Consider the following 14,005-nt stretch of genomic DNA (forward strand, 5'->3'; position numbering starts at 1 on the left):
TAATTCATGATGTAGGTGCACTGATAATGTTCCTTGATGTAGGTGTACTGATAATGTTCCTTGATGTTGGTGTTCTGATAATAATTCATGATGTAGGTGCACTGATAATGTTCCATGATATAGGTGTTCTGATTATGTTCCTTGATGTTGGTGTTCTGATAATAATTCATGATGTAGGTGCACTGATAATATTCCATGATGAAGGTTCACTGATAATGTTCCATTATGTAGGTAACTGATAATGTTCCATGATTTAGATGCACTGATAATGTTTCATGATGTAAGTGTACTGATAATGTTCCATGATGAAGATGCACTGATAATGTTCCTTGATGTTGGTGTTCTGATAATAATTCATGATGTAGGTGCTCTGATAATGTTCCATGATGTAGGTAACTGATAATGTTCCATGATTTAGATGTACTGATAATGTTCCTTGATGTTGTTGTTGTGATAATAATTAATGATGTAGGTACACTGATAATGTTTCATGATGTAGGTGTACAGATAATGTTCCATGATGAAGGTGCACTGATAATTTTCCATGATGTAGGTACACTGATAATGTTCCATGCTGTAGGTGTACTGATAATTTTCCATGATGTTGGTACACTGATAATGTCCCATGATGTAGGTGCACTGATAATATTTCATGATGTAGATGCACTGATTATGTTCCATGATGTAGATATACTGATAATGTTTTTGGTGTTTTCAATATGTAGGTGTGCTGATATTGTTTATTGATGTTGATAAAGTTCAATAATATAGGTGTGCTGATAATGTTCAATAATATAGGTGTAATGATAATGTTCAATAATATAGGTGTACTTATAATGCTCTATGAGGTATGTGAACTAATAATGTTCATTGATGTAGGTGTACTGATAATTTTCATAGATGTAGGCGTACTGATAATGTTCATTTCTGTCTGCGTACTAATAATGTTAAATGATGTTTGTACTTAAACTGTTCATTTATGAAGTTGTACTGATAATGTTTAATAATGTTTGTACGTATAATTGTTTAATTATCTAGGTGTACTTATGATGTTCAATTATACATGTTCTCTAAACATTTTCAATGCTGTTGATGTACTCATAATTAAACATGTTGCATGTACTGATAATGTTTCATTATGTAGGTATTCTGAGAATGTTCAGTGATGTATGTCTATTGATCATGTTTGCGTCTAAAGATACATATGTATTGATAACACACAGTGGTACAGGTGTACTAACAATGTCCAATGCTGCAGGTGTGCATAGTACAGAAGCGAGACAGTAAGAAGATGTATGCCATGAAGTACATGAACAAGGCCATGTGTCTGAAGAATGAAGCGGTGAAGAATGTGCTAAAAGAGGTCGAGATACTCACGATGCTGGAACATCCATTCCTTGTCAATCTCTGGTACACGTTTCAGGTGAGTTTGAAGTGTTTCTTGGGTCAAATTTAGGGCTGTTATAACAGCCCCATACCCAATGTGAAAAAGAATATATTTAACCAAAATCACTGCATAAAATTCCCAAAATAATGTTTAAAAAAAAGTCTGTCTTTAACATGGAACACATTCTAGTTGAGTCTTTCTTCTTATGTGGTAAACATTTCAGGTGTGTCTGTCTTCTAATTTGGTACTATTTTCACATGAGCTTGTCTTCTAATTTGGTGTTATTTCCACATTAGCTTGTCTTCTAATTTGGAACTATTTCCACATGTGCTTGTCTTCAAATTTGGTACTATTTCCACATGAGCTTGTCTTTTAATTTGGTACTATTTCCACTTGAGCTTGTCTTTTAATTTGGTACTATTTCTACATGAGCTTGACTTTGTATTTGGTACTATTTCCACATGAGCTTGTCTTCTAATTTGGTACAATTTCCACATCAGCTTGTCTTTAAATTTGGTTCTATTTTCACATTAGCTTGTCTTCTTATTTGGTACTTTTTCCACATGAGGTTGTCTTGTAAGTTGGTACTTTTTTCACATTAGCTTGTCTTCTAATTTTGTACTATTTCCACATGAGCTTGCCTTTTAATTTGGTGTTATTTCCACATGAGCTTGTCTTCTAATTTGATCATATTTCCACATGAGCTTGTCTATTAATTTGGTACTATTTCCACATGAGCTTGTCTTTTAATTGGTACTATTTTGCACATGAGCTTGACTTTGTATTTGGTACTGTTTCCACATGAGCTTGTCTTCTAATTCGGTACTATTTCCACATGAGCTTGTCTTCTAATTTGATCCTATTTCCACATGAGCTTGTCTTTTAATTTGGGACTATTTCCACATGAGCTTGTCTTCTAATTTGGTACTATTTCCACATTAGCTTGTCTTCTACTTTGTACTTTTAATGCCCCCGATAGGGTGGCATATAGCAGTTGAACTGTCAGTCCGTCTGTCTGTCAGTCTGTTTGTCCGTCGGAAAACTTTAACATTGGCCATAACTCTTGCAATATTATAGTTAGCAACTTGATATTTGGCATGCATGTGAATTTTTATGGAGCTGCACATTTTGAGTGGTGAAAGGTGAAGGTCATCCTTCAAGGTCAAAGGTCAAAAAACAAAATCCAAGGCAAGTAACAAGCTATAAAGGGATTTCTATTTCATATCATTTGGCAGGTACAGATCATTTCACTAGGGAAGTCATATTTTTAAAGGGAAATAATAAAAATAAAAAAATATTTTATAGCGGCGCAGTAGGGGACATTGTGTTTCTGACAAACACATCTCTTGTTCAACATGAGCTTGTCTTCTAATTTGGTACTTTTTCCACATGAGCTTGTCTTCTTATTTGGTACTATTTCCACATGAGCTTGTCTTCTAATTTGGTACTTTTTCCACATGAGCTTGTCTTTTAATTTGGGACTATTTCCACTTGAGCTTGTCTTTTAATTTGGTACTATTTCCACATTTATAAGCTTGTCTTCTAATTTGGTACTATTTCCTGATTCCTAATGTCCTTTCAAAAACTCCTGTCTTAGCCAGTACTTTGCCATATATTTATATCACGTCCTGGCTGCAAAAAGGTTGAAGGCAAATATTTAAATTAGAAGGAACTGGGTACCTTTTTGCCCCAAAGGGGTGATATATTCTAATATGACTTGGCACAAACATTAGTCATCATAAGACGATATGTCACACATCTGTCTCACTACCTTAAAGGTCAAGGTCACACTTTTGGGAACGATATGTCACACATCTGTCTCACTACCTTAAAGGTCAAGGTCACACTTTTGGGAATTAGTGTAGCTTAAACAAAATGTGGAAACTGGGTGCATCCGTGCCCTGTGGACACATATCTTGTTCTTAATGTATTTATCAATATAACAATTGTACTAGATTGAAATTTACCAGAAAAGAGTGAATATGCATAGTATACATGTCTATACGTGTATTAAGTGGGAAATACTGTCATTAATACAGTATACCCCTGTAAGTAATAAAAATGTAAAAACAAGATGTGTCTGTGTGTATATGTCCCCTCCCTTTATTTGACCATTGACCTTGAAGTATTTAACCTTGACCTTTCACCACTCAAAATGTGCAGCTGCATGAGCTACACATGCATGCCAAATATCAAGTTGCTATCTTCAATATTGCAAAAGTTATGGCCAATGTTAAATTTTGACGCAAACCAACAAACAGACAGGGCAAAAACAATATGTCCCCCAGTATAGACTGGGGGACATAAAAATATCAAACGAAAACAAACACAACTCAAGGCCATGTTTTTGTTTTCACAAATAAATTGTCTCTCTGTAACTTGTAATGCCTCCCTCTATCCTTAATTTATCACAGTTCCAGTAGTGTTTACTGTTGTTGAGAGGCCTAGAACACTGTGGAAATTACTTCTGCCCAGTCCATTATCTCTTGGCTTGGTATATGACACAAATGTTCCTGAAAATCTGTCATCTTCCATATTGTGTAAATATGTTAACAATGGGACTTTGGCTTCTTAGTGACAGGAAGGGTAGACATTTGTCCTTGGGCTGGGTTTGTTTTCTTCTTCATCTGATTTTGTTAATTCAGCATGAGGTTTATGTTTGGTGTTTGTTAACCTTTTTTTTTGCGTAATATTGTTTGATTTAGATTAAGGGTGGCCCGTTTAATTTTGAAGTTAAATTCTGTGAATTTGTTCTTGAAATAAATGTAATTTTTAAAGCCAAATCACAATTTATTTTATTCATCAACAGTTTTGTTTTTACTGTTGAAATTTTCAAATTTATCAGGTGGTCGAGCATTCTTATGTGCAAGTTGTGTGCATTTGTTTCATGCAAAGTATAAGATTATTTTGGTGACATTGCTGACATGCTGAGCCAAGTCAAAGCAATGTAAGACTCAGTTTAAACCTATTTGTTTTAGCTGGATTGCATCAAATGCCTAAGGCTTATTTGAAACGCTCTCGAGTCCGTTTTCTGGGACTAGAACCAGTACTTGGTGTCTATGGTGGAGATTTAAAGAACGCTCCCCAAAGGAGGTCGCTAGGCGGACACCATATCCATCCACAACTTGATGTTGTCTTAGCAAATGTAATAGTATTTAAGGCCATCCTTAGTAAAGGTAAATTTGGGTGGGTAGGTAGGTAGGGATTTTTTTTTTAGTATTTTTTTTTTCTGACATTGAACTCTGACAAAAACCAAAGGTAATTATCAAATAAAGCTCCAAGTCCTCTGGCTCATGATAAGAAAATTGATAAAGATATTTCTGCACAGTCGGTATCACCGCAAACATGTATTGGTAATTCTATTCATTCTATAAAGAACATCCAACATATAATATAATCGACGAAAAATACTTAAAAATACTTTATCCGAAAACGACAGTCAGAAAAATTGTACACATTTTGCACATGAAATAAAATGTGCATATCGTTTGAATACAGAAAATGAAAACAAGTAACCTAGCAAATACGTAATTAATATACTATTTGGTTGACATATTACTTTACAATAGCATAGTTTATGACTAAAAAACAACAAAGTAATTATAACATTTTAATTTCAATCCAGAACAGAAAGGTATAATATCTTCGACCTATAACTAATTATTTAATTATCATCCTTTAATTCAGATCGGTAGTCTGTTGGAAGGTGTTAAGTGATCAGCTTAAAAATAATTTATTGAGTGTAACACTTCTTTTCATTTGTTTATTTTTTATACGACTTTTGCCATCGGCCGTTATATTGTAGGCAGTCAACTGTGTATTCCAGTATCTGCGCATGAATGACCCAATATTACCCGATAGCTAACTCAATATTAATTGGCCAGCTACCATAATTGCGCTTCGAAGCGTTCATGAAAACAAAGATAAAAATAGTTTTAAAAAAAACAATCCGGATCAAAATGGCTTATGTTTTCAATGAAATTTAACAAGATTTTAGCAAGATTTAGATTTTTCTTGAGCCTAATTTGCTATATTTTCGAAAATGGCCAACGACAGCGCGAGCCCTGTAATAGTGAGCATTTATTCCAATAATAACACATTGGTAATGCTCGCGCTGTCCTTCACCATTTGCGAAAATATTGAGAATTTGGCTCAAGGAAAATCTTATTGGCGAAAATTCGAAAATATAGTAGAATTTCGTTGAAAACATCCGCCATTTTAATCCGGACTGGTTTTCTATATTAGTCTCTTTGTTTCAACAAAACTGTTCGCAATTTGAACAGTAAACAAAACCCGGTCTGTACCCGATTAGACATCGCTTGACCTTATTGTTATTGGAAGTGCACATGGTAGCTGGCCAATCAACATTGAGCTCGCTCATACATGACATGACGTTGTCGAATGAAACATGAGAACGGGTGGAACTATCGGATAACATTGGGTCATTCATGCGCAGACGCTGTAAACTTTGAATACACAGTAAATATCGCCGTCTGCCTACAAAATAGAGGCCGGTCGCAATGTCGTATAAAGAGATAAGCAAATGAATAAAAAAACGTGACAATACCCGTCAATAAATATTTCTAAGCTGACCACGTTTTATCTTTCTACAGAACATTTACTGATCTGAATTAAAGAGTGATAATTAAATAATAAGTTATATGGCAATAAATATTACATATTTCTGCAGATTGCTGAATTAAATTGAAGGGTGATAATTAATTTATTTGTTTTTTACACCCAAACTATCCTGAACAACAGCAGCGTATTTTAATTAAAGGGATACGAGAAAAGCACAAGCAGTTTAATTGTATGTAAAGTTTAATTAATCGAACATGCAAATGTAAAATAAATAGGCTACCCAAATAAATACCGGTACGCGTTTTGTTCATTGCTTTTTTAGATATCCTTGAAAGAGTATTCAATTAAATGACGCAAATAACCGGAAAGGATAAAAAGCGGAAAGGAAAAATTTAGCGGAAGGAATTTTCGCCGAGCAAACAAATTTTTTTTTTTTAAAGTTACAAAAAAAAATCAGTCGGGCCGATTTTAGTGGATCGGTCGGGTTATTCCAAACAAAAGAATTTTTAAGGATGGCCTAATGTCAGAAAGCTTAAAATACAAGTTTTTCATGAGTCCTGTGAATGGTAAGTATCATATTAGGAGTGGTTATAGAAATCAAATGTGTTAGTAATTGCATTAAGTGATTTCAATATCAATTATATCAATGTGGCCAAATTTTGTGGACATGGGTGTCGTTTGAACAAAAACATTAGATCAGAAATCTGTGGGAACACCCCTTAAGAATGAAAATTCAAGAGCACATTTTTTTTAACACACTTCTGGGGCATGTCATTTTAGACAAAAACATCAGAACAAAATTCTGTGGAATGAAAGTATTGATATTAAATCTTTAACACACGATGCAAGGGCACAGTTCGATCATGAGCTACCCTTCCCATTAATGAGACCTCTAAACCTCACGAAAGTTTGTAGGATGCGCAGGCTGGTCTGAGGCTACTCTGGCTGTATAGGGCATCATACCCTTTTTTGCATGATGCTACTGCCGTTACTGGGATATGAGCAATTTTTATGTTTAAGATGTAATTTATTAGAATGAAATTCTGTGGACTGAAATCTTTAACATTACAATTTTGACACGTTGTGTGCATCATTGATTCCAGGATGAGGAAGACATGTTCATGGTTGTGGACCTGTTGCTGGGCGGCGACCTGCGCTACCACATCCAGCAGGACTGCGCGTTCAACGAGCAGCGCATCAAACTGTACATAGCGGAGATCGCGCTCGCGCTTGATTACCTGCAGAGTAAACAAATCATTCACAGGTGAGTGGATTTCCTGCAGAGTAAACAAATTATTCACAGGTACTTAAATCCTATATAATAGCTTATTGTTGATGTACATGTGCATGATTTGCAATTTATTTTCAGGGCTAAGTGTTAGGTCTCAGTAGCCTTTAACCCTTTGCATGCTGGGAAATCTGTCGTCTGCAAAAATGTCTTTTGCTGAATTTCTAAAATTAGCATTTTCTTTGATTTTTTGTCAAAGAATACTATCAGAATAGCAAACAGTTTGGATCCTGATGAGACGCCACGTTCTGTGGCGTCTCATCTGGATCCAAACTGTTTGCAAAGGCCTTTAAAATTCGGTTCCACCACTGAAAGGGTTAAACCTGTTAAACAAATCATGCTTGGCATGGACCGTACTTTCACAGTAAATCCAACAAGTGTTATATATAAAGAGGTGCTCACACAGTTAATCCAACAAGTGTTATATATAAAGACGTGCTCGCACAGTAAATCCAGCAAGTGTTATATATAAAGACGTGCTCACACAGTTAATCCAACAAGTGTTATATATAAAGACGTGCTAACACAGTAAATCCAGCAAGTGTTATATATAAAGACGTGCTCACACAGTTAATCCAACAAGTGTTATATATAAAGACGTGCTAACACAGTAAATCCAGCAAGTGTTATATATAAAGACGTGCTCACACAGTAAATCCAGCAAGTGTTATATATAAAGACATGCTCACACAGTAAATCCAACAAGTGTTATATATAAAGACGTGCTAACACAGTAAATCCAACAAGTGTTATATATAAAGATGTGCTAACACAGTAAATCCAACAAGTGATATATATAAGACGTGCTAACACAGTAAATCCAACAAGTGTTATATATAAAGACGTGCTCACACAGTTAATCCAACAAGTGTTATAAATAAAGACGTGCTAACACAGTAAATCCAACAAGTGATATATATAAAGATGTGCTCACACAGTAAATCCAACAAGTGTTATATATAAAGACGTGCTCACACAGTAAATACAGCAAGTGTTATATATAAAGACGTGCTCACACAGTTAATCCAACAAGTGTTATATATAAAGACGTGCTAACACAGTAAATCCAGCAAGTGTTATATATAAAGACGTGCTCACACAGTTAATCCAACAAGTGTTATATATAAAGACGTGCTAACACAGTAAATCCAGCAAGTGTTATATATAAAGACGTGCTCACACAGTAAATCCAGCAAGTGTTATATATAAAGACATGCTCACACAGTAAATCCAACAAGTGTTATATATAAAGACGTGCTAACACAGTAAATCCAACAAGTGTTATATATAAAGATGTGCTAACACAGTAAATCCAACAAGTGATATATATAAGACGTGCTAACACAGTAAATCCAACAAGTGTTATATATAAAGACGTGCTCACACAGTTAATCCAACAAGTGTTATAAATAAAGACGTGCTAACACAGTAAATCCAACAAGTGATATATATAAAGATGTGCTCACACAGTAAATCCAACAAGTGTTATATATAAAGACGTGCTCACACAGTAAATACAGCAAGTGTTATATATAAAGACGTGCTCACACAGTAAATCCAACAAGTGATATATATAAAGACATGCTCACACAGTAAATCCAACAAGTGATATATATAAAGACATGCTCACACAGTAAATCCAACAAGTGTTATATATAAAGACGTGCTAACACAGTAAATCCAACAAGTGTTATATATAAAGACGTGCTCACACAGTAAATCCAACAAGTGTTATATATAAAGACGTGCTCACACAGTTAATCCAACAAGTGTTATATATAAAGACATGCTCACACAGTAGATCCAACAAGTGTTATATATAAAAAAGTGCTAACACAGTAAATCCAACAAGTGTTATATATAAAGACGTGCTAACACAGTAAATCCAACAAGTGATATATATAAAGACATGCTCACACAGTAAATCCAACAAGTGTTATATATATAAAGATGTGCTAACACAGTAAATCCAGCAAGTGTTATATATAAAGACGAGCTCACACAGTAAATCCAACAAGTGTTATATATAAAGATGTGCTAACACAGTAAATCCAACAAGTGTTATATATAAAGACGTGCTCACACAGTAAATCCAACAAGTGTTATATATAAAGATGTGCTCACACAGTAAATCCAACAAGTGATATATATAAAGACATGCTCACACAGTAAATCCAACAAGTGTTATATATAAAGATGTGCTAACACAGTAAATCCAGCAAGTGTTATATATAAAGACGTGCTCACACAGTAAATCCAACAAGTGTTATATATAAAGATGTGCTCACACAGTAAATCCAACAAGTGATATATATAAAGACGTGCTCACACAGTAAATCCAACAAGTGTTATATATAAAGACGTGCTCACACAGTAAATCCAACAAGTGTTATATATAAAGACGTGCTCACACAGTAAATCCAACAAGTGTTATATATAAAGACGTGCTCACACAGTAAATCCAACAAGTGTTATATATAAAGACGTGCTCACACAGTAAATCCAACAAGTGTTATATATAAAGACGTGCTCACACAGTTAATCCAACAAGTGTTATATATAAAGACATGCTCACACAGTAGATCCAACAAGTGTTATATATAAAGACGTGCTAACACAGTAAATCCAACAAGTGTTATATATAAAGACGTGCTAACACAGTAAATCCAACAAGTGATATATATAAAGACATGCTCACACAGTAAATCCAACAAGTGTTATATATATAAAGATGTGCTAACACAGTAAATCCAGCAAGTGTTATATATAAAGACGAGCTCACACAGTAAATCCAACAAGTGTTATATATAAAGATGTGCTAACACAGTAAATCCAACAAGTGTTATATATAAAGACGTGCTCACACAGTAAATCCAACAAGTGTTATATATAAAGATGTGCTCACACAGTAAATCCAACAAGTGATATATATAAAGACATGCTCACACAGTAAATCCAACAAGTGTTATATATAAAGATGTGCTAACACAGTAAATCCAGCAAGTGTTATATATAAAGACGTGCTCACACAGTAAATCCAACAAGTGTTATATATAAAGATGTGCTCACACAGTAAATCCAACAAGTGATATATATAAAGACATGCTCACACAGTAAATCCAACAAGTGTTATATATAAAGATGTGCTAACACAGTAAATCCAACAAGTGTTATATATAAAGACGTGCTAACACAGTAAATCCAACAAGTGTTATATATAAAGATGTGCTCACACAGTAAATCCAACAAGTGTTATATATAAAGACGTGCTCACACAGTAAATCCAACAAGTGTTATATACAAAGATGTGCTAACACAGTAAATCCAACAAGTGATATATATATAAGACGTGCTAACACAGTAAATCCAACTAGTGATATATATAAAGACGTGCTCACACAGTAAATCCAACAAGTGTTATATATAAAGATGTGCTAACACAGTAAATCCAACAAGTGATATATATAAGACATGCTCACAAAGTAAATCCAACAAGTGTTATATATAAAGATGTGCTAACACAGGAAATCCAACAAGTGTTATATATAAAGATGTGCTAACACAGGAAATCCAACAAGTGTTATATATAAGACATGCTCACAAAGTAAATGCAACAAGTGTTATATATAAGACGTGCTAACACAGTAAATCCAACAAGTGATATATATAAAGATGTGCTCACACAGTAAATCCAACAAGTGTTATATATAAAGACGTGCTAACACAGTAAATCCAACAAGTGATATATATAAAGATGTGCTCAAACAGTAAATCCAACAAGTGTTATATATAAAGACGTGCTCACACAGTAAATCCAACAAGTGATATATATAAGACGTGCTAACACAGTAAATCCAACAAGTGATATATATAAAGACATGCTCACACAGTAAATCCAACAAGTGTTTTATATAAAGATGTGCTCACACAGTAAATCCAACAAGTGTTATATATAAAGATGTGCTCACACAGTAAATCCAACAAGTGTTATATATAAAGACGTGCTCACACAGTAAATCCAACAAGTGTTATATATAAAGACGTGCTCACACAGTAAATTCAACAAGTGTTATATATAAAGACGTGCTAACACAGTAAATCCAACAAGTGTTATAATATAAAGACGAGCTCACACAGTAAATCCAATGAGTGTTGAGAATTGTGAAATGTGTATTTTAATTGTGTATTTCGTTCCTACAGTAATTCATAAATTTGGAATAATTGTTCATTCATGGGGACTTAAATTTATGGATCAGTCTGCCCGAAAAGCATACATAGAACAACTTTATAAAAATATTATATTTTCAATTGGTTAGTATTCTCTCAATATTTTCCATATTTCTGTCATAAAAGGGTATTAACTCTTTCCCACTCAGAAGCAAAGTGAAAATAGCTATGTGCAAACAGCATAAAACCAGAATAGCCTGCGAGTAACTCACAGTCAGTTCAGGTTTTATGCTGTTTGCTGCTCATCAGTAACAAAGAGCAAATAAACTTGAATTTAGAGAGACAGGTCTTTAATTAAATTTTTCTTTCTATGGGACTACAAATGCGTCAAAATATGTATCTTAAGGTACTTGTAATATACCATGTCAATTTGAATGGGCATAATATCGTAGTAAAATTAAAACTCATTTGTATTTCCCTGAAATATTGTGTTTCAGCAAATCCTCCATGTCATTTTCAATGAAAATTTGCCACTTGCACCCTGATCCATTATCTTCCAAATCTGATTCCTTTACATATAGAAGAAGTCTTATTAATGCAGCATATTAAGTAATTAATCTTCCTAGGGGGGAAATGTGGTTATTGAACTCTTTGGTTGATAGATCTTCAGTAGATTACCCAAGTTATACCAGGTTTAATTATTCCATAGATAACAAGATTTGCAACAACGTACAGCTGAACGTTATTTGCTAGAAGACTCTGAATTATCAGATGTCCGTAAGACATTTAAGGTATTTGCCATGTGCAAAAACTGCATTGCTTAATACATTTTACTGAAAGACTCAGGTTATGTGTTTGTTTGTGTTGATTTTTTGCTTCCTCACCTGAGCTTATAGCGCTCATGGAGAGCTGATTGGATACTGTATTGTCTGTTGTCCGTCAGTTTTTGTGTGATTTTGTGTGTGCGTTATTTTTTACTTCTAATTACTTATTCTCCCTAATTGGGTTGATCCTTGGGTAACCCTCTTTCAAAGTTGTGCAAATTGATCAGACTCATTGCATATGTAGGTTACCAGAGCTTTAAATACATTTAAAACAAGGGCTGTTTGTAAAACATGCATGCCCCCCATATGGGCTGTCCGTTGTAGTGGCAGCCATTGTGTGAATACGATTTTTGTCACTGTGACCTTGACCTTTGACCTAGTGACCTGAAAATCAATAGGGGTCATCTGCGAGTCACAATCAATTACCTATGAAGTGTCATGATCCTAGGCAAAAGCGTTCTTGAGTTATCATCCGAAAATCATTTTACTATTTCGGGTCACCGTGACCTTGACCTTGTGACCTCAAAATCAATAGGGGTCATCTGCAAGTCATGATCAATCTACCTATGAAGTTTCATGATCCTAGGCGTATGCCTTCTCGAGTTATCATCCGAAAACCATTTTACTATTTCGGGTCACCGTGACCTTGACCTTTGACCTAGTGACCTCATAATCAATAGGGGTCATCTGCGAGTTATGATCAATCTACCCATGAAGTTTCATGATCCTAGGCGTATGCATTCTTGAGTTATCATCCGGAAACCATTTTACTATTTCGGGTCACCGTGACCTTGACCTTTGACCTAGTGACCTCAAAATCAATAGGGGTCATCTGCAAGTCATGATCAATCTACCCATGAAGTGTCATGATCCTAGGCGTATGCGTTCTTGAGTTATTATTCAAAAACCATTTTACTATTTCGGGTCACCGTGACCTTGACCTTTGACCTAGTGACCTCAAAATCAATAGGGGTCATCTGCGAGTCATGATCAATGTACCTATGAAGTTTCATGATCCTAGGCCCAAGCGTTCTTGAGTTATCGTCTGACAACCATCTGGTGGATGGACCGACCGACAGACCAACCGACAGACTGACATGAGCAAAGCAATATACCCCCTCTTCTTCGAAGGGGGGCATAAAAATGTTTAGGTACAAGACCAAAACACAAACTAGTAAGAGGCATAAGAAATGTTATGAATAAAAAAAAATCATGAAATTTTCCCTCAGGACCTTGGAAAATTCTGCTCAGTACCAATCTGACTTGATTCATTGCCTTATTGAAAATGCTTTAAAATTCATATGTGCATATGTGAAAGACTGTTAATGTTTTAAATCTATACGTAAGCCTGGTATTTATAACAATTAAGTTTCTATATGAATAGGGAGGGCTTTAGGCTTTACTGCCCAGTCACGTTAAAAGTATGAAAACTATGAAATATATATTTTTAACATGTAATTACTTGTTTTAGGGACATCAAACCGGACAATATCCTGTTAGATGAGGAAGGTCATGTTCACATCACAGACTTCAACATCGCCACAGTGATACGCGATGGGCAGCTTGCTACCTCCTTATCTGGGACCAAACCCTACATGGGTAAGCAGTACAAGGATAATATCGGGTGCGCTCTGGGAAAACCGGGCTGAATGCATTTGCGTAAAGTGATGTCCCATATTAGCCTGTGCTATTTAGCACAATCTATAAATCAGGGACAACACTTAATGCTCAAGCTGTTGTTGTTTTGTTTTGCTAAAA

At 34.8% G+C, this 14,005-nt stretch overlaps 1 protein-coding gene across 4 annotated transcripts in view; it reads left to right on the plus strand.

Moving 5' to 3' along the window:
* The window catches only part of LOC127842966 (serine/threonine-protein kinase 32A-like), a 109,060-nt gene that overhangs the window by 62,510 nt on the left and 32,545 nt on the right, over positions 1-14,005 (plus strand). For all 4 annotated transcript variants that reach the window (XM_052372773.1, XM_052372776.1, XM_052372778.1 and 1 more), the window contains 3 exons: positions 1,259-1,423; positions 7,072-7,232; positions 13,719-13,846. In XM_052372773.1, coding sequence (XP_052228733.1) covers positions 1,259-1,423; positions 7,072-7,232; positions 13,719-13,846 — 454 coding nt within the window. The remainder of the gene's footprint in view (positions 1-1,258; positions 1,424-7,071; positions 7,233-13,718; positions 13,847-14,005) is intronic.

This window comes from Dreissena polymorpha, chromosome 8 (genome assembly GCF_020536995.1).
Source record: "Dreissena polymorpha isolate Duluth1 chromosome 8, UMN_Dpol_1.0, whole genome shotgun sequence".
NCBI classification, from domain to species: Eukaryota; Metazoa; Mollusca; class Bivalvia; order Myida; family Dreissenidae; genus Dreissena; species Dreissena polymorpha.